The 27,131-nt window shown below is 47.4% G+C and overlaps 1 protein-coding gene across 1 annotated transcript in view; it reads right to left on the minus strand.

Moving 5' to 3' along the window:
* Window positions 1-11,482: 11,482 nt before the first annotated feature.
* LOC115643598 (bone morphogenetic protein receptor type-1B-like) overlaps window positions 11,483-27,131 on the minus strand; it is a 36,068-nt gene continuing 20,419 nt past the window's right edge. The window contains exons 6-13 of the mRNA XM_030547610.1: window positions 26,446-26,554; window positions 21,181-21,277; window positions 20,247-20,382; window positions 19,463-19,655; window positions 17,586-17,883; window positions 16,411-16,586; window positions 14,609-14,739; window positions 11,483-11,608 (exon numbers count right to left, since the gene is read on the minus strand). Of these exons, the coding sequence (XP_030403470.1) occupies window positions 11,483-11,608; window positions 14,609-14,739; window positions 16,411-16,586; window positions 17,586-17,883; window positions 19,463-19,655; window positions 20,247-20,382; window positions 21,181-21,277; window positions 26,446-26,554 (1,266 nt within the window). The remainder of the gene's footprint in view (window positions 11,609-14,608; window positions 14,740-16,410; window positions 16,587-17,585; window positions 17,884-19,462; window positions 19,656-20,246; window positions 20,383-21,180; window positions 21,278-26,445; window positions 26,555-27,131) is intronic.

Consider the following 27,131-nt stretch of genomic DNA (forward strand, 5'->3'; position numbering starts at 1 on the left):
GGTGCCTAGAGCCACTTGTGGGCCAGGGAGGCTGAGCCCTGTGGCACCTGCTTTGTGCAGGGCTTCTGGTTGCTCAGACACAGGGAAGGCTTCTGCACTGTGGCGCTGACTTTCCGAGATCCCGGGGGTTGCTTGGCCCCTGCTCCACCTCAGGCCCTGACCCCAAACCTTCACCCTGTCCAGTCTCTTCCCCACACCCTATTTCTTCATCTCCCCATGCCTCTCACACACCCGATCACTGGCAGGCAGGAGGCGCTGCAGGGGAAGAGGAGGAGCTTGTCAGCCAGGCCTGCTAGCAGGTGGCAGGTGCAGGGGCAGAGCTGGCTGCCAGTGGGTGCTGAGCACCTGTTTTTTTTCCTGTTGGTTCTGCAGCCCCATAGCACCCATGGAGTCGCTGAATTGGCTCCTTTAACACACTAGAGAGAGGAGCAGATCCAGGGCTATGGCTAATCTGTGGGGCGATAGGTGAGCAGCAGAGGCTTCAGGGACTGACAGTTTCCCTGACACCTCAGGGACACAGTGTGAGGTGGTGTCCCAGGCATCTCTAGGAAAGGAGCAGAGCAGGATTTGCTTGGGATGGGGAGAGATTTGAGTGTCTCAGGGGGCTGTACAGAGGTATTGCCTGGGTGAGGGACTGGCTAAAACACAGACCTTGTTGTTAGCAGGATTTGAACCTGAGGAAAGGAACCTTATTGGATTTCAAGTCCAACACCTTAACCGCTTGGTCATCACAGCTGTAAGCACAGTAATGCTTCAGTACCACAGAAACTGATAAAGAATCCTAATGTCCAGGCGTGACGTCATCTGAAATCCAGATTTCCCACAGCAAACCTGGCTCCCAAAGCACCTGGGAGATTTGGGGTTTGTTCTCTTTGCCTAGCCATGTGCCATCACACAGACGGCGCTTTGAAAAGTCTCCCCTCCCACAGAGCGGGAATGGGAAATGATTCTGAACTGAAAGCTTGATGTGAATGAGGATGTCAGGACCACCAGGCCAGGGACTGGCCTTTGCTAGAGAAACCAGTGACACACAGAGCCAGGGTAAGGAAAACGTTTCCTGGAGTCAATAGGTGGAATAGCAGCAGTATTGTGCAGAGAAATGTCTCACGAGAGGAGTCAGTGCATTGGTGGTTTGGTAGCAGAATTCACAGATACAATGTGGAAAGTCTGTGGGTCGTGAATGAAGGGCACTGGCAGAAGGGCGACGGGGAGCTCAGGGCTGGGATTTCAGGTGCTTCAGGTCAGGAATGAGGGGCCCTAGCAGAGCAGTGATGGGGGAGCTCAGGACTGGTTTAATAGAGGCTTCAGGTTGGGAGTGAGGGGAACCAGCAGAGCGGTGAGTGAGGACCCTCTGGCTGGGATAACAGGGGCTGCGGGTCAGGAGTGAGGGGCACCAGCAGAGCGGTGAAGGGGGAACCCAGGGCTGGGATAACAGGACATGCAGGTTGGGAGTGAGAGGCACCGGCAGAGCAGTGACTGTGGAGCTCAGGTCAAGAGCTAGGGCTAGGCATAGCTCAGTGGTTTGAGCAGTAGTCTATTAAGTTCAGTGTTGTGAGTTCAGCCCTTCAGGGAGCTATTTGGGATCTGGGGCCAAAAAAAAATAGTTGGGGATTGTTCCTGCTTTGAGCAGGGGGTTGGACTAGATGACCTCCTAAGGTTCCTTCCAACTCTGATATTCTATGAAATCCTGCATAGCAGGGGCTGTGGGTCTGGAGAGAGGGACACTGGCAGAGCAGTGAGTTGAGAGCCCAGGGCTGAGATACAAGGGGTTGCGGGTTGGGAGTGAAAGACACTGGCAGGGCAGTGACTCGGAAGCTTAGGGCTGGGACAGCAGGGGCTGTGGGGTGGGAGTAAGGAGCAGTGAGTGAAGAGGTCAGTGGGGATCCCAGGGGGCTGCAGGTCAGGAGTGAGGGGCACCAGCAGAGCTGTGAGTCTGGAGATCAGGACTGGGATAGCAAGGGCTGTGGGTTGGGAGTGAGGGTCACCAGCAGAGCATTGACTGGGAAGCCCAGGAGTGGGATAGCAGGGGCTGTGGGTCATTAGGGGCACTGGCAGTGCTGTGACTGGGGAGCCCAGTGGGTTGGGAGTGAGGGGCACCACTAGAGCTTGGGGAGGGACCCAAGGGGCTGCAGTTGGGGAGTGTGGGGCACCAGCACAGGTGTGAGTCTGGATAGCAGGGGCTGTGGGTCAGGAGTGAGGGGCAGTGGCAGAGCAGTGAGTGGGGAGCCCAGGACTGGGGGTCAGGAGTGAGAGGCAGCAGCAGAGTGGTGACTGGGGACCCCAAGGATGGGATAGAAAGGGCTGTAGGTCAGAAGTGAGGGGCACTGGCAGAGCTGCAACTAGGTACCTCAGGGCAGGGGCTGCAGGTGGGGAGTGAGGGGCAGTGATGGGGGAGCTGTGAGGAAGTGGGAATGTTGCTGTATTATGGTAATGCTGAGTGAGGAATACTGACCTGGGAAGGTGGCAGGGGAGTTTTGCTGGGACTGGCTGCACTGGGGAAGGGAGGACACCTGAGCATGTAACCTGAGACCCCAGGCAGAGTATTGGAGGGGTGTTTGGGGGGGCCTGTCCTGGGGAAGGGAGGACACCTGAGCATGTAACCTGAGACCCCAGGCGAGCGGTTGGAGGGGAATTTAGGGTGTGTGTGATAAACAGATAGTTAAGGGTTAATAGAACAGGAGTACTTCATGTCTCTTTTGCCTGTAAAGGGTTAACAAGTTCAGTAAGCCTGGCTGTCACCTGACCGGAGGACCAATCAGGGGACAGGATACTTTCATATCTTGATGGAGGGAAGTTTTTGTGTGTGCTGTTAGTGTCTGATGGTTGTTCACTCTGGGGGCTCAGAGGGACCAGACGTGCACCCAGATTTCTCTCCAATCTCTCCAATACAGGCTCTTATATGTTCAGAATAGTGAGTACTAGGTAGATAAGGTGGATTAGGCCTATGTTTGTTTTCTTTATTGCAACTGTGTATTTTGCTGGAAGGATTGTATCTCTGTTTGCAGCAACTTGTATTTGTGCTGAGGGGAGGATTCTCTCTGGTGTCTATAAGCTGAAAGACCCTGTAACATTTTCCATCTTGATTTTACAGAGATAATTTTTACTTTTTTTTCTTTCTTTAATTAAAAGCTTTTCCTTTTTAAGAACCTGAATTTTTTTTTTATTCTTGTGTGAGACCCATGGGACAGGGTCTGGACTCACCAGGGAATTGGTGGGAGGAAAGAGAGAAGGGAGGAGGAAAAGCCCAATTTCTCTCTGTGTTAGGATCACTGTCTCTCTCTCAGGGAGAGTCTGGGAGAGGGAGAGAAGACAGGGGAAGGTGAATTTCCTCTCTGCTTTAAGATTCAAGGAGTTTGAATCACAGTGATCTCCCAGTGTAACCCAGGGAGGGGAAAATCTGGGAGGAAGAAAGGGGGGAGAATGGTTTATTTCCCTTTGTTGTGAGACCCAAGGGGTTTTGGGTCTTGGGGTCCCCAGGGACGGGCTTCGGGGTCAGAAAGTGTCCCAAAACACTATATTTTTGGGTGATGGCAGCTCTACCATTTCTAAGCTAGTAATTAAGCTTAGAGGGGTTCATGCAGGAACCCCATCTTTTGGACGCTAAGGTTCAGAGTGGGGAATCATACCTTGACAGGCATGCATTGGGGAAGGGAGGACACCAGGAGGGGGGTTGGAGGCCAAGTAACACCTCTGCCTGGGACACTTGACAAAGGACACAAAGGCTGGGGGAGGAGCCAGGGGGAGGCTGGAGGAGAAGCTGGAGGGAGTTTCTGTTTGGAGCTGACTGGGAAATGGAGAGTGGCCCCGACGGGGCCTGGGTTCCCCAATGGGGCTGTGACCTCCCTGCGTCCCCAGATGGACTGAACTAAAGGGGGTCCTGTTGTCTGTACCGGCAAGACCTGTTTTGGACTGTGTTCCTGTCATCTAAATAAACCTTCTGTGTCACTGGCTGGCTGAGAGTCCCGATGAATCGCAGGGAGCCGGGGGTGCTGGACCCTGACTCCCCCACACTCCGTGACAAGCCGTGTCCTTACAAACCCGCATGTGCTGTTCCTTTGGGACAGTGCTGAGCGGCACAGGCTGGGCAGTGCACTGGGCGTGGGGACCTCGCGCTTGTAACTAGAGGCTGGAGGCATCAGAGAGCGGCTCCATAGCCAGGCTAAGAGCAGTGAGGTGCCCCTGGGGCCCCACAGAGAGGGGGAGGGAGGGAAAGAGAGAGAGATGGGCTTGCAGAGTGTGTGTGTGTGCGAGAGAGAGAGAGCGAGAGAAAGAGATGGGCTTACAGAGTGTGTGTGTGTGTGAGAGAGAGAGAGGGAGATGGGGTTACAGTTTGTGTGTGTGTGAGAGAGAGAGAGATGGGGTTATAGTGTGTTTGTGTGTGTGTGTGTGTGTGTGTGAGAGAGAGAGAGGGAGGGAGATGGGGTTACAGTGTATGTGTGTGTGTGTGTGAGGGAGAGAGAGAGATGGAGTTATAGTGTGTTTGTGTGTGCATGAGAGAGGGAGGGAGATGGGGTTACAGTGTGTGTGTGTGTGTGTGTGACAGAGAGAGAGAGATGGGGTTATAGTGTGTTTGTGTGTGTGTGAGAGAGAGAGAGGGAGGGAGATGGGGTTACAGTGTATGTGTGTGTGTGTGTGAGAGAAAGAGAGAGATGGGGTTATAGTGTGTTTGTGTGTGTGTGTGTGCATGAGAGAGGGAGGGAGATGGGGTTACAGTGTGTGTGTGTGTGTGAGAGAGAGAGAGAGATGGGGTTATAGTGTGTTTGTGTGTGTGTGTGTGTGTGTTTGTGAGAGAGGGAGGGAGATGGGGTTACAGTGTGTGTGTGTGTGTGTGAGAGAGAGAGAGAGAGATGGGGCTATAGTGTGTTTGTGTGTGTGTGTGCATGAGAGAGGGAGGGAGATGGGGTTACTGTGTGTGTGTGTGAGAGAGAGGGGATGGGGTTACAGTGTGTGTGTGTGTGAGAGAGAGAGAGATGGGGTTATAGTGTGTTTGTGTGTGTGTGTGTGAGAGAGAGAGAGGGAGGGAGATGGGGTTACAGTGTATGTGTGTGTGTGTGTGTGAGAGAGAGAGATGGGGTTATAGTGTGTTTGTGTGTGTGTGTGTGAGAGAGAGGGAGGGAGATGGGGTTACAGTGTGTGTGTGAGAGAGAGAGAGAGATGGGGTTATAGTGTGTTTGTGTGTGTGTGTGTGAGAGAGAGGGAGGGAGATGGGGTTACAGTGTGTGTGTGAGAGAGAGAGAGAGATGGGGTTATAGTGTGTTTGTGTGTGTGTGTGTGAGAGAGAGGGAGGGAGATGGGGTTACAGTGTGTGTGTGTGTGTGTGTGAGAGAGAGAGAGAGAGATGGGGCTATAGTGTGTTTGTGTGTGTGTGTGCATGAGAGAGGGAGGGAGATGGGGTTACAGTGTATGTGTGTGTGTGCATGAGAGAGAGAGAGATATGGGGTTATAGTGTGTTTGTGTGTGTGTGTGTGTGTAGGTACTAGTCCCTGGTGGAACTCAATGACCCTGCTCTCGGTGGGTAGCACAACACTCTCCCATTTGTCTCCAGTGAGTGTGGGCTGTGTACACGTGCAGCGGCGGGGGTGGGGTGTGGTAATCAGTGTGAGCGGCTCAGTTATTGCTGTGCCCCAGCCGCTGGCATGTGCTTATTTCTCAGCTTTTTGGTGGGTTTTGGTTTTGGCTCTGGGTCTGTGCAGGGCTTGGCCTGGCTCGGTGAGCAGGTTCCTCAAGCGATAACACCCATTATGGGAGCCTGGCCTGTGCGGTCTCAGGGGTGGGGGAAAGCAGCAGCCTCACCGGGAACCGAGGCGCTGGCACAGGGAAGCAGCGAGCAGGGACGAGGAACAAGCCGGCTGCTCCCGGTCGTGCAGGGAGCACGTGGGGAAAGTGAGTTGTGCAGACAGGCCCCCCAGCAAGGGTAGACCGGCTAAACAGGGCCCACGAAGCCGGGCCCCGGGTCCCCTTCCGGACTGCCAGGCCCTGGTAATTTGTACGTGATCCCGCCTCCCTCATCGGCCCCGGGTGCAGACACACTGTGCACGGGAATAAAGCAGCGTCTCTGTCGGGAAGCCAGGCCCCGCCCCTGCCTCCTGGACCAGTCCATGTCCCGCGCTATCCGGCAGTCTGCGCAGCGCGGCATTTGGGACCAGCGTTCCCATTGGCTGAGGCCACGACGGCGGGAGGATACAGCAGGAAGCGGCTCACGTGCAGCGGCTGCTCCAGCATCCAGAGTACAGAAGAGGCCAGAGAGACGAATGGCTGCGGGCCCCCAGGAGCACCTGGCCCGCTCCCTACTCAGGCTCGGTGCTACAGGCCCCCCGGCATTCGGCAAAGTCAACGGGCAGGACGAGGGAGGGCCTACAACTTCCCTGCTTTGGGGGGGGTGCATCTCTGGCCTAGGTTAGGCCGAGCAGGAACGCTGTGGCCTGGGCTGACTTTCTGCCGGCCGCACACGGGGGGGGGGGGGGCAAGGATTGAAAAAGCTGGAGACTGGCGGGGCTGGAGTGCAGCCGCGTCACCCTTGGATTAGTTACAGTCGCACAGAACCAGACCCAGACGGAGGTATCTAACTCAGGGGTCTCAGACTGGGGGTTGGGACCTCCCCCCCGGTTATTACATGGGGATGGGGGGATGTACTGTTAATTTAGAAGGGGCGATGGGTGGGATGGGCTCATAGTCAGAGGCTTGCTAAGTGACAGGGCTCACCTGTACGAAAGGGCCTCCCACAGTGCTGTCTGGCATGTCCCTTGATCTCGTGCCATGCACCTGCCTCATCACGGAGACCTGACTGGGCTAGAACACTGGCCTGTTACCACTAACTAGACAGTAGTTGTTTAATGTTGGGCTTTTCCTTCCCCACTAATTAACACTTCTGCCTGCTCTGAATTATTAGTGATAATTCTCCCACTACCCTTTTCAAAAACTCCTTCTCCATGTTGACCTTTACTCTGCTGGCAGATTTCTCCTTGTCTCTCTTTACTTCCCTTATCAACTTTCTTCCATTTTTTTCATAGCTGCTTACACCAATCCACCCTTCTTCCTCGATTGTGGTTTGTTTGCATTTTTTATAGCAACATGTATCTATCTCACGGGTCTGGATGTTAGTCTATAGTCTATCTCCACATTACAGTTCATCTTTAAAATGTATTTTAGTACTGGCCTTCCTGAATAGCTTTTAACCATTGATTTCTCCTTGGTTAATTTTCCTGACCCATTGAAATTATGCCAGAGCTTTTCATTTCCTCCTTGGTGAGAGCTATAGTTGTGGGGGAAGGGATAGCTCAGTGGTTTGAGCACTGGCCTGCTAAACCCAGGGTTGTGAGCTCAATTCTTGAGGGGGCCATTCAGGTAAAAATCTGTCTGGGGATTGGCCCTTCTTTGAGCAGGGGGTTGGACTGGATGATCTCCTGCAGTCCCTTCCAACCAAGATATTCTATGATTAATAGCAAGTCTACCAGATCCCAAACCCATGGTTTTTGGGGCTCCGTACTGGGAGAAGGGGAGCAGAGAGCCTCGTCCTTACAGTTTCTTCCTAAGAGTCTCAGAAGCTTCCAATAGGGTTTATCTGCACTGGAGAGGGGATGGCCCAAGATGCCCGTCTCATTCTGAGCCTCATGTCTTGGTAGTGTCAGGGTCAGCTGGCTGTGAACAATGAACTGCGGCTTATCTTGTGCTATGGAGCCAGCAGTTCTGACAGTCAGAAGACGGGGGGGGTGCAGTGGACAGGCTGCCTGCCAATGCTGAGGTCCGGTCTAGCCCGTTAACACTTCTGCCAGCTTATTGTGTATATGGCACAAATTATGATGCATGGGACTGTGAGGTCAATTACTGATATCCTGAACTTACAATACAATCCATGCAGTCCAAGTGATTTTCCCACAACCCCGATAAAGTTTTTTAATTTGACAGGTTCCATAAGGCACATTAGTCTCTGAAAAGTCTTTACATTGGCAACCTTCCTTCAGAAGAAACTGTTTTGTTTATGCTAGAGAAGGGACAACGCTTGAGCTTCTCCATGAAGTCTTTTCGTTCGTAAGCCCCTGACCTCCACTGGCGCAGGATGAAGCCCTCTGCTAAAACTGAAGGTGACATTGCAGTAGTTTGAAGAAGGCCCTGGACCATTTTGCGTGTGGTTTGAGGGCAAAATTTGGCCCAGCATCTCCTCGTATTCTTCTTTCCCCTCCCCCCACATAGCACTGTCACTGTTACTTGTCAATCTGTGCATTTTCATAAATATTGTATTTCATTTAGTGCTTTATCATCCACAATATTTTCCTCTTAATCCACATATGAGAGTTATTCTAACTCCCAACTGAATATATCTATATCTATAACATATAAACCTGAACATCTTAACATAACAAATATTATGACCTGCCAACCGGCATCTTAGAATCCCTTCCTTTCATGAACAAAAAAATTAAAATCCTTGGGAACTCATTGGGACAATCAGCGAGTGGCTGGCGCGAGGCCTCTCTCCCTTGCTACATACTGAGAGCATCTGGTTCAGGGCGCTTGGAGGAGTCTATCTGAAAGCTGCTGAACAGCGAGGTTGCACTGTGCCTGCCAATCACCAGAACAATGGCAGTTGAGCCGCTCTAAGATAAGTCTGGGAAAAATAAACTAAAAAAACATGGAATATTTTAACATAAATGAGATGCACATTTCCTTCTATTGGGGAAAAATGGACAAGGAAAAACCACCTGGGATACCATCTGCAGGAGAACTAGCAAGGTCTGGGCCTCACAGCTTTGGGGTGGGTCATTGCAGGGTCGTTGTTAGGGAGAACCCTCCCTGCAGCATGTTCATCTCTATACTGCTGGGGATTACTGCTGGAAACTCACACAGCTATGACTGGTGGAACTTGTGAAGATTACCTCTAGCACCTTCGCTGTCCTCAAAATGGAGATTAACGTATTTCCCCTCTTTGGGCATTTCTTATTCATGACCTAATTCTGCTGTCTGTTACTGCAGCAAAAGCTGATTTAACTCCACTGCATTCATCAGAGTTACTGAGGAATTAGAGCGGTGGCAGAGACCAGGATCTGTCCCTCGGTTATTATTCAACCTGACAAATTTCTCTCTATTCATCTGAGCGAGGACCTCAGGATTAAAATAATTTGCAGAGGCACAGTATATGAGGAATTGTTCAATCGCTGATTCATTTCCTTTCCCATTTCCGTCTACTGTCGTTAATTACTTTGGGGCTTTGCATTTTTAACCACTATTATCTAATCACCAATGGTGACACCACAAAAGGGGTAATTTATAGTACAGTTGTCTAGACTCAGTGCACACAGGAGAAGAAAGAGAAAGGGTTTGTGCTATTCTTTCCACTTTGGAAAACAAACATTTCAGTAAAGAAAAGCACAGAACCCCACTGCTTTAGAAGGCCAGATCCTGCTCTCAGATAACCATATGCATCATCCACTGAAGCCCATGGAAATTGACCTTAGAAAATGCTTAACCAATACTGAAACTCTTCTGTTCAAACGTCTTGAACTTTGCACATTTTTATCAGCTTTAAAATATGAAGTCATAATTTTTCAACCTATAAATAACTGAGGCAAGCCATGAAGCGGAACTCAAATGACGTTTACCTGGGTGATACAAATAAATCAGTTTTGTCCAAAAAGGGAAACACAATTCCTTTCCTTATGAAAGCACTATGACTTACAAGTCCTCAGGTGGAAGACTCCATGACTGAGCAATGCCACCCAGAGATCCAGAGGTTAGTGCAAAGGCTGTTTAAAGTAACAAGAACGCTAAAGTTTCACACCAAGATTTAAAAAAAACCATGAGCCTAACATTAGGCTCTAAATCCATAGTTAGGTGTTCAAAATCAGTGGCCTGTTCCAAAAGGGCTGAGTGCTCTTGGAAATCGGGCCTCTTGTTCCTGCATCTAAACGCAGATTTAGGGAATGAACTTTGGTCTCAGATTTTTGAAAGCGTTCAGCTCAAATTTTTGTTAATTTTCTCCCAAATACCTTCTATTAAACATAACTGGAGAAGAAAAACATATTGTGGGAAATGTTTTCCTAAAGTTAGAAATGTCACACCTTGTATGCATTTTAGAAAAAGAATTCTCTATGCATATCTAGGTTTTAAAAAAAAGTGATAGGACCTGATAATGGTCAGAATTAAGAAATAATTCAAACAGTGTTTCAAAAGGGACTCTGAGAACTAATGTTTCTTTGTGCAGTAACCATGGAATTTTTCTTCATAAACAGTAACACTTCATAATGGGCGAAAGCTTGGACCAGATTGCCCACCCCTCACCTCTTCCACTGACTGCAGCGGGAGGTTTTGGTTGAAAGAGAAACGCAGCACTGGGTCCAATTCTGCCTAAACAAATCCAAACCGCACGATCAACTAACTTTCAGCAGTTCCCTCCTTTCAGTCCTTATCAACAGGAAGTTAAGAAGTCTCACTACATTTAAAAAAGTAACAACAAATAGTCCCCCAGAATAAACGGGATTTTTTTTCCTAAAAGCGTTAATGCTTCTTTTACATGCTGAAGGGGAACTCTCACTCGTGTTGTGTATAAGTGTCTCCTATGCAACATTTTCATATGCGGTTCACAGCAGCTTCACTCACCAGTGGTTTCTCTGGTAAATGAAAGGCCGTTAAGATGAACTAAACTCGTTCTTGAGTGAACCTGTTCCTTTCACATCAAAATTCTTTACTTTTCAGTAAAAAAGGCTAGAAAAAGTGTGCTTTGGCTTATCCTAGAAACCAGAAATCCAAAGGGTGTATGAAAAACCACAAGGCCCACAGAACTGCCATTGCTACATGGCTTCTGTTTTTCTCCAATTTAGTAAGTTCTGCCTGTGACAGGCCACCGGCAGAAAGTCAAGAAAGTAGTACCTTTACATAGGGAAGCTTTCTAATCAGGGTACATCTACACCGAGAGAACAGAACACATGAGACTGTGAAAAGTAGTCTCTATACGAAGGTAGCTTTTAAGACAGTTTCTTTTAACTTCAGAGCCGCTCCTCAATATTTTTGTTTTCTGGTGGCATACAAATCTTTTTATAAATAAAAAAAAAGTCACTTTACTTTCATCTTCAGGCACAGTTTCTTCTGATTTTTTAATGTAACAATATAGGTCTTTACTTCTCACGATAAGTTTCATTTTCATAAAAATTTAAAACAGTGTCTTCTTTTAAACAATCAAAAATAAAATAAAATAAAAATAATGGGCTTTCACAGAAAACAACATGCATAATCTCCAACCAGTTACTGAAATGGTAGTTCCCCATGCAAACAAGGAGCAGTCGAGCCTTTTCTGGTCTTGTGTGTCAAAGGCCGCTGATTTTGCAAAGGCTCCTCTCCTCAAAAGATGTTAGTTAAATCCACAGTTGCTCTGAAGCATGACTGTGTTCAGGATCCATATTAGTGAATGCTTCTGATTCCTCTTCATGTCCTCTGACCACAAGGGAAAGTCGTTTTGGATGGGCTTTCACCAGAGATGTCTTTTGTTGAATCAGATTGTAATGTCCTGTGACTCCATCATTTTGGCAAGTGTTTTCTTTACTTGCAGGGCTGTGAGCCGAGAAGCAGGGTCGTGAGCCCAACACTCTGTCATGAGTTTTTCCATTTGTCTCAGGCACTGTGGAAAGAAAAGATTAAAAAGGCTCATACTTGGGTCAGCTGGAATGCAAGACTGCTGTCCCGAAAAACTGCAGTGTATTCTAAAGGCGATGCCAGCTGCTATGCCACAAAGAAAGGTACACGCTGGATGGGATGACATTTTCTGTATATTGACTGCAGTTCTCAGCAGGTCACTCAATTTGAACATTTATAACAAACTGGGCTCCACATTTGGTTCAAAAATCCAACATTAGAAAAGCACTTTTCCCATCTCCCTTCCCTGAATGCTAAGGAAAACCTCTCTGATAACTTCCCCTTAATGTGGGCTGCATGACCCTTGTGCAGCAGGGCTTTGGATCTGGAATGCAACACGGACGATAGGGTAGAATTCACTCTTTCAGCCTGCAAAGTGACCCCAGGCTTCAGCACAGCCTGAGCGTGGCAGCTTTTCCAGCTGCTGTCCCACTGAGTCGTCTTGCAGGACTTCTCACTCACCCGACTCTATTCTATGTTACTCTTATCCCCATAGTATGAGACGATCTGGTCGATGTCTGCTGTCTGCCACAACGATTCCTTCTTTTGTGCCGGCCCACTGGGGGACAATCACTGCTCCTGACATGGGAAAGGAGGTACAGAGGACGTGATGCACAGCTCTTCTGCCTATTCTTTGCTCCGTCACAGAGGGCCCTCGCAGGCCATCGGCACTGGGGTGAATTCTAGGATTTAAATCACTGCAAGTCCCTGTTGCTATATTTGAAAAAAAATGGTTTTGGAAAAAACCCTTCCTGATGTTTGCATAAGGCCAGGAAGGCTTTAGCGGCCTGAGAGGGGCCCTAGATAGGAGTGTCCTGTAACCAGAGCCATCCCCTGGATAGGGTGAATCGGGGTGATGTCTGGGCTCTGCACACCCCTAGGGATGGCCCTGTTCATCACCACTCCTTGATACCACCTCCATGAACCCTCCTTCATTAATGGCAAGAACAGTGAAACAGCACAGGTCGGAAAGGTGGGTGCAGAGCATAAAAGCGCAGCAGCATTTACTAAATAACCAACGAAGCCAGAATCTTTTCTGAAAGTGTCTTAGATAAAAATGGGTTGGGATCCCATGCGGTCGCATGCACTAATTTACTAGGTTTGATACCTGGCAATGTGGTCCCCATCCTGGAGCTGGTGATGCCAACTGCTCGGAGAAGAGTAGCTAACTCAGCAAGCCTGCCCAGCACCTGATGGGTGGTAGCAGCCAGACTAGATTCTTTAGTTCTCTGCGCTAAAGCCTTTCTAACCAGCCCCACTACAACACAACTTCCCATTTGCCTGACTCCCAAGATGAAGTCCCCGTTAGGCTTTGGTCAGCAGCAGTGCGAGACAGGTGGTTCCTTCACTGTTAAACAAGTACTCAAATTTCCAGGGATGGGAGTGGAGGGGGGGTTAACCCACGCCCCACTTCTCTGACCGCTTACAACTCTTGCAGTTGAGATCTTTGATCCAACTGCCAAACGCTCAACCGAAAGCTGCTATTCCCAAACCACACCTGTCTGCTACAATAACAGCACTACACTATCCCCTTCCACAAGATGAGTGACCTCCGCAGAGCATCATCGTCAGTCGGCAAGTTTGTCTGAGGTACATCCATTATTGCTCTACTGAGCAGAAACGCCATTTTGATTCATTAGAAATTCTCAGAGGACTGAGTTCAGATCCTCCCCTCCCCTCAAACCCAGCATCCCTAAAGGAAAAACACCAGTATGCTTGGGAATGCCGTTTCCTAGAGCCCATTCTTAGGGGAAACATACACATGTGCAGGCAAAGAGATGCATCGATACCTAGAGACCTGCAAATCCATCAGTAGCCGCTTTCGATCCGCGGACCATTTCTGCAGATAGCAGCGCAGCTGTGGCTACAAATCTGCATAGGGCTCAGACAGTCAGAGCTGGCAGGCAGCTGTGAGGAACAGTGGCAGGGACAACAGGGCTGCTTGGGCCTCAGGCCCAGGGTAAGTGGAGGCTCCTCCCAGCTGCCAGCTCAGAGCTGCTGCCTGGCCATGGTAAGAGCTGGGCAGGCGGCAGTGAGGAGCAGCAGCGGATCCTCCACCTGCCCTGGCCGGGGGCCCCCAAGCAGCCCCAGTGCAGCTCCACAGGCCTCCTCCCTCCCCTCGGCCACGCTTGCGTGGAACCCAGGCAGGGAGCTGCAGCGGACTCTCCTCCTGCCCATGGTGCGGGGGGGGGCACCAAGAGCAGCGCCCAGCTGTGTCTCCGCCTGCTGACTCCACGCAGACACCTCACAGCTGCCAGCGCACCCCCCCTGAATTTTTGCGGATGGCGGATCGGATGCGGATACAATACAATCTCCTTTTTAAAAGGTACAGTGTAAAGGCAAGTGGACCGCAACGTAGCCCGTTAGCTGTATTTCTAAACAAGTGTACTAGGTGAGGGTTTTGGCTGCGATTCCTGGACGCTGTGGTATTGTGTACAGATGGTAAAATGAAACTTACTGGAATCATGCCCTCAGGACTGCAAACCTGGGATTGCCCCCATCGCAACAGAACCAGGGCTCTCAGAAAAAGGGCCACTGACAATCGTTGCCCTGATTTAAAACAAACAGTCGTCCCCAGTACACTACGCAGCGGGTAATTTTGCAAGTAGGTTGAGCTTCCGGCCAGCCACTCTTTAACAGTAATTCTGACAAGGGAAAGGGAAAACATGCATAAGAGCAGAGCTGAATCATACAGTCTGCGTGCTTTCACGATGTGATTCCGGTCGGTAGGAAAAACATAACACGTCTTTCTGAAAAGACTTCAGCCCAGCTCCTCAGGGAATCAGAGCATCTACCTCAGTGGCCCTTCCGTTCTGGGGCAACATGGCAGGTGCTAAAATCAAATATAACCATCTCACTGATCCTAACAGGCACAGTGCTATGTTTGAAAATCCCACGTGTCTATTCTGGGTGAAATCACAACAGTTTTGAGGACAGATAAATGGCAACGTAATAAAACTTGCTTTATTTTAAAAGGATTTCTTACCTCGTCACTTCTCCATCTACTGGGTAATGCGGGACGGAGCTTCTTTCTACACACGATCTCCCACATGTCCTTGCAGGAGGGGTTGGTGGGCAGAAGATCATGGTATGGAAGCTGGTATTTGTCAACTATTCCTGAAAGAAACATTTTCCAGATGCATCATAACTGCAGGATAAAAATCCCAGGGGACTAAGGATGTCTGGACTATATCAACTACACCCTTTTGGACTCTACCAGTCACACTTACCTCTGTGTTGCTCAGCATAGACACTAAGGATACGTCCACACTACCCACCAGATCTAAGGGTAGCAATCGATCTATCGGGGATCGATTTATCGAATCTCATCCAGACGCGATAAATTGATCCCCGAACGTGCTCCCGTCGACTCCGGAACTCCGCCAGAGCGAGCCGCAGAAGCGGAGTCAACAGGGGAGCCATGGCCATTGATTCTTACGGGAGGTAAGTCAATCTAAGATACATCAACTTCAGCTACGCTTTTCTCGTAGCTAAAGTTGCATATCTTAGATCAATCCCCTCCCTCCCCCAGTGTAGACCAGGCTTAAAGAGTATTAGCCATGTGAGCTATTCTATTTTGCTTTGGAGAGGGGGTCATCTTTTTGAAGAAAATGAAGTATGCATCTGACAAAGTGGGTATTCAACCATGAAAGCATATGCGCCAATACATGTGTTAGTCTATAAGGTGCCGCAGAACTCTTTGTTGCTCTTCTGGGTTTGCAGCCTGTAATAATACCATTTGGGATCCAGATCTCACAATCTGAGCATGAGCGGATTTTGGACCTGATCCTGCAATGTGATACACATGGGTGGATTCATGGGCCTACAGAGAGCCTCAATGACTTCATATGGCATCCAACTGTAATATCGGGGCCTCATTCTGTACTTGGATAGCAGATGTCCAAGGAAAATTCAGGATGATGTTGGAATGGTGATGACTGAATAGGTGCCTCTCTTCCCTCTTACTAATTCCTGCATCCTGGCTGCATTTCTGCCTGCCACGGAAGCAACTTGTGTTTTTTTAAAGATAACAGAGACAGAACAACAGTCAACTGCCTAATAGTTGTCTGTTTAAATCATTTGTCAACTGTAACACCTAAGCAAAATCACCTCATTTTCTTTCTGCTCAAACAGCAGAGTGTTCCTACTCCAGCAGAAATGTTTACCACTCTGAGGCTATGTCTACACTATCACGGTAAGTTGACCTACACTACACAACTCCAGCTACGTGACTAATGTAGCTGGAGTCGACGTACGTTAGGTGGAGTTACCGTGGGGTCTACACCATGGGGTGGGGGTGGGGGGCGACAGGAGAAAATCTCCTATCGACTTACTTTACTTTTCTCATCAGGGTTACGATATAGGGGTTGCCTAGAGAGCGATCTGCAGTCGATCTGGTCGGTCTTTACTAGACCAACTAAATTGACCACTGGTGGATTGATCTCAGAGAGTCAATCCTGGCTGCAGTGTAGACCTTCCCTGAAAAAACCCACAAATTAGCTCCATGTTCCCACCACAGGAATGAATCATTGCATCTTTAAATAGGCTACTAAAACATAGTGTAAATCTTTGTTGTTAAACTAAGACTGAAGCTGACAAGCCCTCAGTGCAAGGAAGCAGAAATGAATAGGCTCAGGACTGCCAAAGTGTCTACCCAGCTTAGTTTATTGCAACAAAATCTACTACCCAGAAAGAAAGGACGGAACTTGAAGCTTCAGGTTATAAATGGAGTTTGCTGCTACAAGGAAAAGTCACGTCCCACTTACCAACAATATGTTTGCCATTTACCTTCTGACACACATCTCCTTGCTACCTCCCAAAGGATGAGTCCAAAACTGTACATATCGGCCATGAGATATGACTGGAAGTGATTCCTATTCAACCTTTTATCCAGCACCTCAGGAGCCATATAGCGCTTTGTTCCTACCAGTTTTTTAGGTGCTGCGTCCACCCCATTTTTATCACTAAAAGGAAAAGAAAAAGAAGAATCAAACATACAAAAAGTAATCTGAAAAAAAATCACCTCAGAAAACCCAACTGGATATGGAGAAAAAACAAATTCAAACAAAAATCATTCTTGAACAAGGTCAAAAATAATGCATAATCTTAATGGAACAGTTCTTCTAGAGAAAGGTACAGACTGTGACCAGCCCCCAACTTCTTAAAAGGCTTACTTGCCTCAGGTGGTATTAAGCATTCAAATGCAGAACCATAACAGAGAGAAGACTCAATAGGGACCCTGGCAACATTTGGGAGATTTTGTTTAGCATTAGACTTAACGCTAATGCAGGCGATACCAATCAAATCTTCATTAAATGTTGTTTTCTTAACATGTTGTTTTCAGCATACAGTAATATTAATTGGTTGTCTGTTAAGGTCAACTTACTGAAAATGGAATTTGTGTGCAAATACTATTAGAACTACCATTTAAATACAAAACCGCTGTTTATAAACATGCAATATATAATATACAGGTCTGTTGCATCTTACACTGAAGTTACGTTCCGCAGTCAGAGCGTAAAGCGAAAATCGTGTCTAGTCAAAATTACATTGAATGTAATGGCGGGCGGAATTGCCCGCACTACAAGTACGATATTAAAATTGTTATTTTTCTCTTTTTTTTGTTTTTGCTAACCGCATAAAACTGAAACTGTGCAAGTTAAATGGGCGTAAGATGTCACAGACTTGTACCTGCCCCTAGTATAGTATAAGGGTGTATCATACATATTACACCCCACAAACAATAAAGAGTCCTGTGGCACCTTATACACTAACAAATGTATTGGAGCATGAGCTTTCGTGGTGAATACGCACTTCGTCGGATGCATGTCAATGATACAAAAAGATACCGTGGTATCTCTCCGATCCCTTTCAATTAAAAAACACCCATTTTATTGCTGACATTAACAAGCCTGGGGGCAGGAAAAATTCACCCACAAAGAAATGCACCTCATTTTACTCACCTAAACCATTTAACTGCCAAGCCTAGGTCTGCTATACAGCAGGTTCCATCCTTTTTCACTAGGATGTTCTTACTTTTCAGATCCCGGTGGGCAATAGCTGGCTTGACTTGAGTCCCGAAGATCTCCATGTGCAAGTGGCACAAGCCGCTAGCAGAAGAATAGGCCAGGTTTAGCATGGCTTTTGGATCCAAGGGAGTGGATGTCAGATAATCATACAGGGAGCCATGCTCATGGTAGTCTGTGATAAGATACAGTTCGGTCAAAGTCCCCGTACATTTAATGTCCGCAGCAATGAACCCTATGGGGAGGGAGGAAATGTTTTCAGATTAATATTTTTGGGGGCTTTTGAACACCACACACGACTCTACATTCTCTCTCATCCACTTGTGAGTTTCAGCTACAAAGTTCAACTTCTTTATTCTATCTATATTGTATTCAGTTAGTAAGGATATGAACCATGCCTGCATCAGCACGTATTAAAAATGTGGATTATACTGCATGAAAAAAGTGTGCAACAATTACTCTGAGTGATTCCAAAGCTATATTAAGATCAGCTCAAGCTAAAAGTTATTGCTGGTTTCTGTCTAATCCCCAGGTTAAAGGTTAAATTGTGATCGAGGGGGACAGGGACTTCACCAAAAAAACAAAACAAAACATCCTCTCTGTCCTTTGCTTGTTCAAGGGAAGAGTCGAAGAAACCACTCGGTTAAGCAAGGTTGTCTCATCTCAGAAAAGATATACTGGCATTAGAAAAAGTTCAGAGAAGGGCAATTAAAATTATTAGGAGGTTGGAACGGGTCCCACATGAGGAGAAATTAAAGAGGCTAGGATTTTTCAGCATGGAAAAGAGGAGACTAAGGGGGATGTAACAGAGGTATATAAAATCATGAGTGATGTGGAGGAAGTAGATAAGGAAAAGTTATTTACTTATTCCCATAATACAAGAACTAGGGATCACCAAAATGAAATTAATGGGTGGCAGGTTTAAAACAAATAAAAGGAAGATGATCTTCATGCAGCACACAGTCCACCTGTGGAACTCCTTGCCTAAGGAGGTTGTGAAGGCTAGGACTATAACAGAGTTTAAAAGAGAAATGGATAAATTCATGGAGGTTAAGTCCATTAATGGCTGTTAGCCAGGATGGGTAAGGAATGGGGTCCTTAGCCTCTGTTTGTCAGAGGGTGGAGATGGATGGCAGGAGAGAGATCATCTGATCATTACCTGTTAGGTTCACTCCCTCTGGGCCACCTGGCATTGGCCACTGTCAGCAGACAGGATACTGGGATGGATGGACCTTTGGTCTGACCCAGTACGGCCGTTCTTATGTTCCTATGTCTGCTCAGTTCTTGGTCACTCTAGGGACATAATTGTGTGGGGAAATATCACACAAACATCCAGCAGCCACAAGGGAGACATACCTCCTGACGGCTCTCCCTAGCACAGCGTGGCTCCACATCGCCCCTTACAGAGAGCTCTGTACAATGTGCATAACTGAGTTTTAAACAAATACCCTGAGAATGCCTTCAGTGTCTCTTCTTTTTCAGTTCCACATGGTGTCATTTTTAAATGTCAGTTCAGTGGCCTGGAGTTTGCTTTCTAAAAAAAGAACCCCAGACACCGGTGGGAAAAACAGGTGTATGGTTGTTGGGGATTACAAGCTCCCAAAGCCAGTTACTCCCTATCTGCATGGAGAGCCTTAAAACGATTTGCTTTTTGATATCTGCCCCATGGAGAGAAGCATATTGTGGTTAATGGCAAAGCATGGCAGGTGACAAAATGCATGAAGAAAAGGACATCAGCAAGTACAAAGTTATTAGCAAGAATAACTAAGAAACTTAAAATGGCATCATTTCTATCTTTTATTTCACTCACTCACCCAAAATGTTTTCATGTCTCAACAGGACAGTCTCGTAGATTTCAGTCTCTTTCAACCAGCTGGCCTCCTCAGTGGCGAAGAACACTTTTACAGCTACCTTTTCTTCACGCCACTTTCCCATCCAAACTTCTCCATAGCGACCTTTATCGGTCTGTTTCACCATCTCAATCTGCCTTGCTATAGTAATTTCAACCTGTTAAATCCCAAGAAATGTCGTTTAAATATACTCCACAACATGGGTTTCATCTCTCTTTGTCCATCTCCTTCTCTCATGCTAAAACATAGGAACCCTTGCACAAAGCTGGAATGCACAGGCCACAAGTCAGATATTAGGAATGGCAATATACAGAAACCTGTAGGAGAACACTTCAACCCCCCTGGACACACAATAGCAGATTTAAAGGTAGCCATCCTGCAGCAAAAAAAACTTCAGGACAAGACTTTAAAGAGAAACCGCTGAGCTTCAGTTCAGTTGCAAATCTGACTCCATCAGCTCAGGATTAAACAAAGACTGTGAATGGCTAGCCAACTACAAAAGCAGTTTCTCCTCCCTTGGTATTCACACCTCAACTGCTAGAAGAGGGCCTCATCCTCCCTGATTGAAATAACCTCATTATCTCTAGATGGATTCTTGCCTACATATTTATACCTGCCTCTGGAAATTTCCATTACATGCATCTGACAAAGTGAGTATCCACACACGAAAGCTTATGCTCCAATACTTTTTAGTCTATAAGGTGCCACAGGACTCTGTGTGTGTATCTAAATTACATTCCTTTCTTACCATAGGGAAACTAGACCCACTTCCTGTGCTCTGAGACCATTGAGTCGAGTCTTTCAGGGTTTCCCCTGGAGTAAAGTAAGTCTCATCCTGTTCAACTCCAATGCAGTAATGAGGTCTGGTTGCTTGCCTTTTGTGCCTATGATTTTAGTGAAAATTAAATTAGTTGACAGTGCAATGAGGAACAGATGCTACACAGAAAACGCTACTCACATTTAATTTTTAGTCATTCAGAAGTCCCCAGCAATTACCCAAAGTACGAGCTAGTCTCATCACCGACTATTTTCTGATCTATTTGCAACATTAGAACGCTTTCGGTCTATGAAAGGGGATGACTATCATCTACTGGGGAATCCAGCATAATTTTGCATAGCCAAGTACCAACTTTAAACCCCTAATTCAGAGAATAGTCCTAAAAACAGAGATGTAGTAAATCCCTCGCCTTTTAGTTATGAATGTTGTGGGTTTTTTATGACCAAAAAAAGGTATTGTTATGAATTTATCTGCGCTTTCTGAATCTCCCTGCCTCTTTGGGTAGAGTTTGTGAATTTGTGTCAACCTTGTGTACACTGGGTTTAAAGGGTTGTGAGCTTTATTTATTATAGCGTGTCTTTGCACTATTGTTTTCTTTAATTTTCAGTGTATACTACTCTGTGTTGTTTCCCACTGGAAAGCTTTTTAGGACATACTTTCTATGAAGGATGCTATACAAAAGACCAACTATTTTATGGGACATTATATTGATGACTTTGTGATTTTAACATTAACAAAATATACAATTTTTCCCTATAATAAAAACAATGTGTTTTTAATTGTTCCCTAATTCCCTCCTGTTAATTTTTTTTTAATTTTACAGTTCATAAGCCGGGGTGGGGGAGGGAAAAGTGATGTTAGGAAGAAATCTGAAGCAGATAAAGTTGAAATACTTCCCACTTACCTGAAGTACCAGAATATGATGAGAAGTACCAGGAGTATATTGCAAACGATCACTGAGATCAGCAAGGCCCTATGACCAATGTTTCCTTCAACACAATCTGATTTAAAAAAATCAAAAAAAGCTTTGTACAATGGCTGTGTTTTTGTCTTAGAAGCCAACGCTGCTCTCTCACATCTGAGATGTCTTTCCCATTAGGTTGGGTGTAACATGCATTCTGCCTTCCTGGGGTTAGTTTCCCATGTAAAAAGACACACAAGAATTTATAACTATATTAAGCAAGAGAATTGTTCCCTTTCTTTTCTACTGCAGCATTGCGTAATGCAGCACTTGATTTCAGACCCATTTGAGGTGTTCCTTCTTTAGCTCTCATTGAACAGGGCAAACACAGCACATGGAACAGCAACCGAGGGCCTGACTGACCCTGCAGTCTTTACTCAGTCAAAGCTCTCACTGGTAACTCTAGTGCTTGTGACTGAGTTTGTAAGGGAGTATTTAGCCCTTCATGACCAATCCACTAACCCCCACCGCCTCAAACCTGGGATTTACACTCCTGTATCTTACGTATCTTGTCAGCTGGGACACAGACTTTGTCCTGTTTGATGCCTCTTTATCTTAACTAACTTTTATTAATTTCAGAAAACTGAGAGTCTTAACAAAAGCAATTCCTATACCCAACTGTATCTACCCCAGCACAGAAGACATATAAGGGATGTCTAATCCCTGCTAGGGCATAGAGCTAAAGTCCCTAACATTATATTTACATCAATGTAAGGATCTCTCTCTCTCATAGCACTTTAGCAGGAAAAATTATTAGTTTTTTATTCTTGCAATTGTTGGAAAATGTATCATTGCAGATGAGCCATTCTTTAAAACCGCTTCAAAATGCAATATTACCAAGCAACACGTAAGATTTGTGATTATATAAAAATAACTGAAAAGTTTGAATTAATCCGTGCACACTATACCCATTTTCTGCTCTAAAATTTAGCTGTCATCTCCAAATTTGTAGAGGCATTTCAAACACACGTGTTGGACCGTCGTGCATATTCTCATGCTGAAAACTGAAGAAATCCTGCACCATCTTCTTTTAAAACTGCAGAGTCTCAAAACTGTGATACTTTAGCACACTCCCCACCTCCAGCCTGGTGTTCACTCTTAGGCAGATAAAGATGAGATTTTCTCAAGTGCTCACCATCTGATTGTCTTGCATCTTCCACACAAATGGTGAACACACGGTAAACTGTGACAATTCTAGCCTTATTGACTCACCCTGGAATAACACTATTATGTTTCAGATTTACGAGGGCAGGAGTCAGCAACCTTTCAGAAGTGGTGTGCCGAGTCTTCATTTATTCACTCTAATTTAGGGTTTGTGTGCCAGTAATACATTTGAACGTTTTTAGAAGACCTTTCTATAAGTCTATAATATATAACTAAACTATTGTTGTATGTAAAGTAAATAAGGTGTTTATAATGTTTAAGAAGCTTCATTTAAAATTAAATTAAAATGCAGAGCCCCCTGGACCAGTGGCCAGGACCCGGGCAGTGTGAAAATCAGCTTGTGTTTCGCCTTCGGCACACGTGCCATAGGTTGCCTACCCTTGTACTAGGGTAATGAGACAAAGAGGATCCTAGGGGAATCTTGGCTTACTGTCATGCACTTTTCTTTTAAAGATCCACTTCCCTCTCCCACCTTTGCTTCCAACTTTTTCCTTCCCTCTCCTTCCCATCATGAGCAGAGATGACCTACCATTATCTGCCTTGTGAGCACATTGGTCATGTTTTAACCTGACATTACCTGGTCCTGGAGCATTAACAATGTAAACATTCAAGCCATGGCCATCGCCTTTGAAAGGAGACACCAACACAGGGCCTATCAGGAAAAAAACCTAGAGCATATCATTCTCATTGGAGCAGCAGATTTCTACCTGAACTGTCACTCTGTGTGTGCCAGGAGCTGAAACTGAGAGCCCGCTGGGGAGTCCAGTTCTCTCTGTGAAAGAGGTGACAGCTCAGGGGGCCAAGCTTCTATTTCATGGTTTGTTAGCAGTCTGGGTCTGTCAGTCATTTCCCTCTAAAGGTGTGGCTTGGAACAGTTGAAGCTGTCACTGTCTATTGGCTCAGGAGAGACTAAACAGAGTCTGCAGACTATAGGGGGAGAATTCTTCATACTCTGGAGACTAGGGAAATACATTTGCAGCATGGCCCTTGTAGGGTACAAGTACAAAGTAGCCTCTCTCTGTCTTTTTGGCCATAGGGGCCAACGAAGCTGGCATCTGCCACAAGGTGCGGGATGTATCAGCTAGCATTCTGATCAATGGTAGGGCAAGCCTAGATGGGTCCGAGGGGGCCAGTATATCCACTACCGGATCTACATCCACCTTGATCTCCTCCACTTGGCTCGCCAGGCTCTGAGCGTCATGCTTAAGTAGCTGCTGAAGCACCTGGTTGTCCTCTAGGGCTGGTGCCACTGACATTGCCACAAGTGCCTCATCTGGCGAGGAAGAGGAGATGACCACCTGCAAAGGACCTTCCTCTGTACCCTCAGCCTCTGCTGGGCTCTGCAGCACATGGTACTCTGGTTGCGTGGCTGGTGCAGATGTAGGATGCGGCACCGTGGCCGGTACCAGGGTCAATGCCAAATGACAAGGCGTGCTGGGCGGTGCCTGCAGCATCGGAAACATGGTCCCTGTCGGTACTACTGTCTGATTAGGTGATGCCGGGTGCTGTTGTGGCACACTCCTGTCAGACAGTGGTGCCGGTGGTAGAGGCATTTGCACCAGAGCCACCAACGTCGAGGAGACTGACACAGACCTGGAGCACAGACCATGCACATGTCCCAGGGACTGACGGTAGGCCCAGGGAGTCCAGAACGGCCACTGGGACGGCAGTTGCCACTACTGCTGCCACTACGCTGGGTAAGGTCATTAGCTTGCCTGAGAAGCCGAACTCCTGTTCCTCCATCTACTGGAGCGGTAGGATTCCGCCTTTGAGTCCGAGGTCTCCAAATAGGAGGACTGAGGGGGAGCAGTAACCACTGTCACCGGGGAGCGGTGCCATGAGGCCAGGGAGTGCTCTCTCTGTGCCGGTGCTGCCGGAGCGGCACAAGGTGGGAACTGGGGCAACATCCTGGCCTGCCTGCCCCTTGATTGAATCGGGGGTAGGGCTGTGTCTAGCGGCTCTTTCCACAGGCGTGGGGAGGCCGGCACCGAGAGGCTTAATAAGTCAGAGGCCACCTCAAACGCCTCCGGCGTCAATGGGGGATGCACATTCTCACTGAGGTACGGGGATCTAGACCGGTCCTGACTCGACAGCACCCCCACCGGGGCAGCAGTCAACGGGACCTTGGGAGGGTCCAGTTGTGGCTTGGCTTGTCCCACCGCAGTCGTGGATGCCGCTGGCCTTTTAAGGTCCTGGTGGGGTGATCGGTCCCTCACCGGCCTCTTCTTTTTTGCAGGCACTGGAGATGGTGATCGGTGCCATACGGAGGCCGATTTTCTATGTCCCGATTCTCTCCGGTGCTGGGACTTAGAGATCTTAGACTGGGCCTCCTGTCTCGTTAGCGGTGCCGGAGCACTGTGCACCAAGGATGAGGTGCTGGGCGCTGGATTGGCAGGCTTAGGATCCGAGTGTGGCTGTAAAGCCGCCTCCATCAGGAGCACTCTGAGTCTCTGCTCTCTATCCTTAAGAGTGCTGGGACGGAATCCCCTGCAGATACCGCACCAGTCTCTTTGGTGGCTCTCCCCGAGGCACCTCAAGCAGGATGAGTGCAGGTCACTCTTCGGCATAAACTTCACGCAGTCCATGCAGAGTTTAAACCCTGGGGACCCGGGCATGCCCCAGTGGGGCGACGAATATGTTGGGGGGGAAGCCCCCAACAACTATTTAAACTATGAGAGAGGAAACAACTATATACACTTAAATGAGACACTGCTAGGCTTGCTGCAAGAGCAAGCGAAGTTCCAGCTAGCTGTCACCGGCGGTATGAAGGTGGAGGGTCGGCGGGCCCCTATATAGGGCACCATGGAGGCTATGCCAATGTCTATAAATCTCGTGCTTACCCAGGAACTGCTGTATTTAAAAAAAACAAATATTGTACAACTTCTAACCCAAACTGGACATGCTTTTGTGCAGAGTGTTACTGTATTGTTTGTTCTATAGCTCTGAAACACAGAGGTCATGGCGACGCCTAGACCTTATTCTCAGAGGGCCAGTTATCAGCGGCTATAAATCGTCATTAGTTCCATTGGCTTCAGTGGCACTACCCTGATTTATAGCAGCTGAGGATCTGGTCCCAAGCGTCATTCAGAAACTGTTGTGTAGCTACAAACTACAATCTTTTGAGATGACAGAGGGCATTTGTGACGAAGTGGGAATGTTCTTGCTGTATTATGGGAATGCTGAGTGAGGAGTATTGACCTGGGAATGTTGCAAGGGAGTTTTGCTGGGACTGGCTGCATTGGGGAAGGGAGGACACCTGAACATGTAACATGAGAACCCAGGAGGGGAGTTGGAGGCCAGGTGACACCTCTTCACAGGAACCTGGACAAAGGATACAAAGGCTGGGGGAGGAGCTGGGGAGAGGCTGAGTGAGAGGCTGGAGGGAGTTTCATTTTGGAGCTGGCTGGGAAATGGAGAGGGGCGCCTGACGGGGCTTGGGCTTCCCACCGGGGAAGGGATCTCCCTGGAGCCCCAGATGGACCTAACTAAAGGGAGTCCTATTGTCTGTACCAGCAAGACCTGTTTTGGACTGCGTTCCTGTTGTCTAAATAAACCTTCTGTGTTACTGGCTGGCTGAGAGTCCCGGTGAATCGCAGGAAGTGGGGGGTGCAGGGCCTGGTCTCCCCACATACTCCGTGACACCATTCATGATTGTTATTCTATATTTGTATGGCAGGAGCACCCAGAGGCCTCGGTAAGTCACCTCCGCTGCCCCGCTCAGCACTGTACAAAGTAAGAGATAGTCCCTGCCCCAGCCCAAGCTAGACTGTGAGCTCTTTGGAGCAGGAACCATTCTTTTACTATGCCCAGTGCCTAGGGCAATGGGTCTCTGATCCTTGACTGATGCCTGTAGGCATGATGGGAATACAAACAGAGGTAAACACCAGCAACAACCAAGACGATACTGTTTCTGAATATTACCAGAACAGCTACACGATACAAAAAAAAGTTGTTTTTCCATGCAGGTCATCTAATTCTCTTTTCTTTTCTAGGAGAAGCACATGGACCTACTGATTTAAGGCTATATTTTCTTCTTCCTCTTACCGCTATTTCTCAGAGGTGGCAGCGCTGGGTGAAGGTTTTCATTGCAGAAATCTTTGTCTCTGCAGCACGCAATAGAAAGAGTTCTTCTCTCATGTATTATGAGCATATCCTGCAACAGAGAAAGTCACAGAGAACTGTGTAAGCAACTTGGTTCTTTTAAACAGACACTGTTGTTTGGGCGCTGGAGAAGGAGACAGACCTGACGTGGGAAACAGCATCACACCTCCCAGAGCAAAGCAGACAGAATTTTGCCCCAAGGCCAAGATTTCCAGAAACAGATGCCTAACGTCAGGTGTGAATTCAGAGACTTTAGGATGTTCAGCATTTTGGAAAATCTGGCTACTTATTTAGTAAGCAGTTAGAAGCCTCATTTTAGACTCCTATTTTTGAAAATCTTGGCTTTAGTGAATGATTCCCTTCATGTAGGGGCATCCTCAGACGGCTTAAAGCCAACATAGTCAACTCAGTCATCTATTCCCCCCAGCGAAATAGATTTGTGAAGGGCATGAAGAGGGAGCAGGAGGGACAGAACACAGTGCACTATACTTTGGAGATATTTACTGGAATAATGGCTCCTATGAGTTTATTACAAGCAGGTGCAAATAAGAGCAACCTTTAGCCTGCTCTAACTTGAACCAATAGCTGGTTGTCCCCCTGGACAGGCCCAGATATAGGTGTGGGAGCTG

Source organism: Gopherus evgoodei, unplaced genomic scaffold (assembly GCF_007399415.2).
Source record: "Gopherus evgoodei ecotype Sinaloan lineage unplaced genomic scaffold, rGopEvg1_v1.p scaffold_63_arrow_ctg1, whole genome shotgun sequence".
NCBI lineage: Eukaryota > Metazoa > Chordata > Testudines > Testudinidae > Gopherus > Gopherus evgoodei.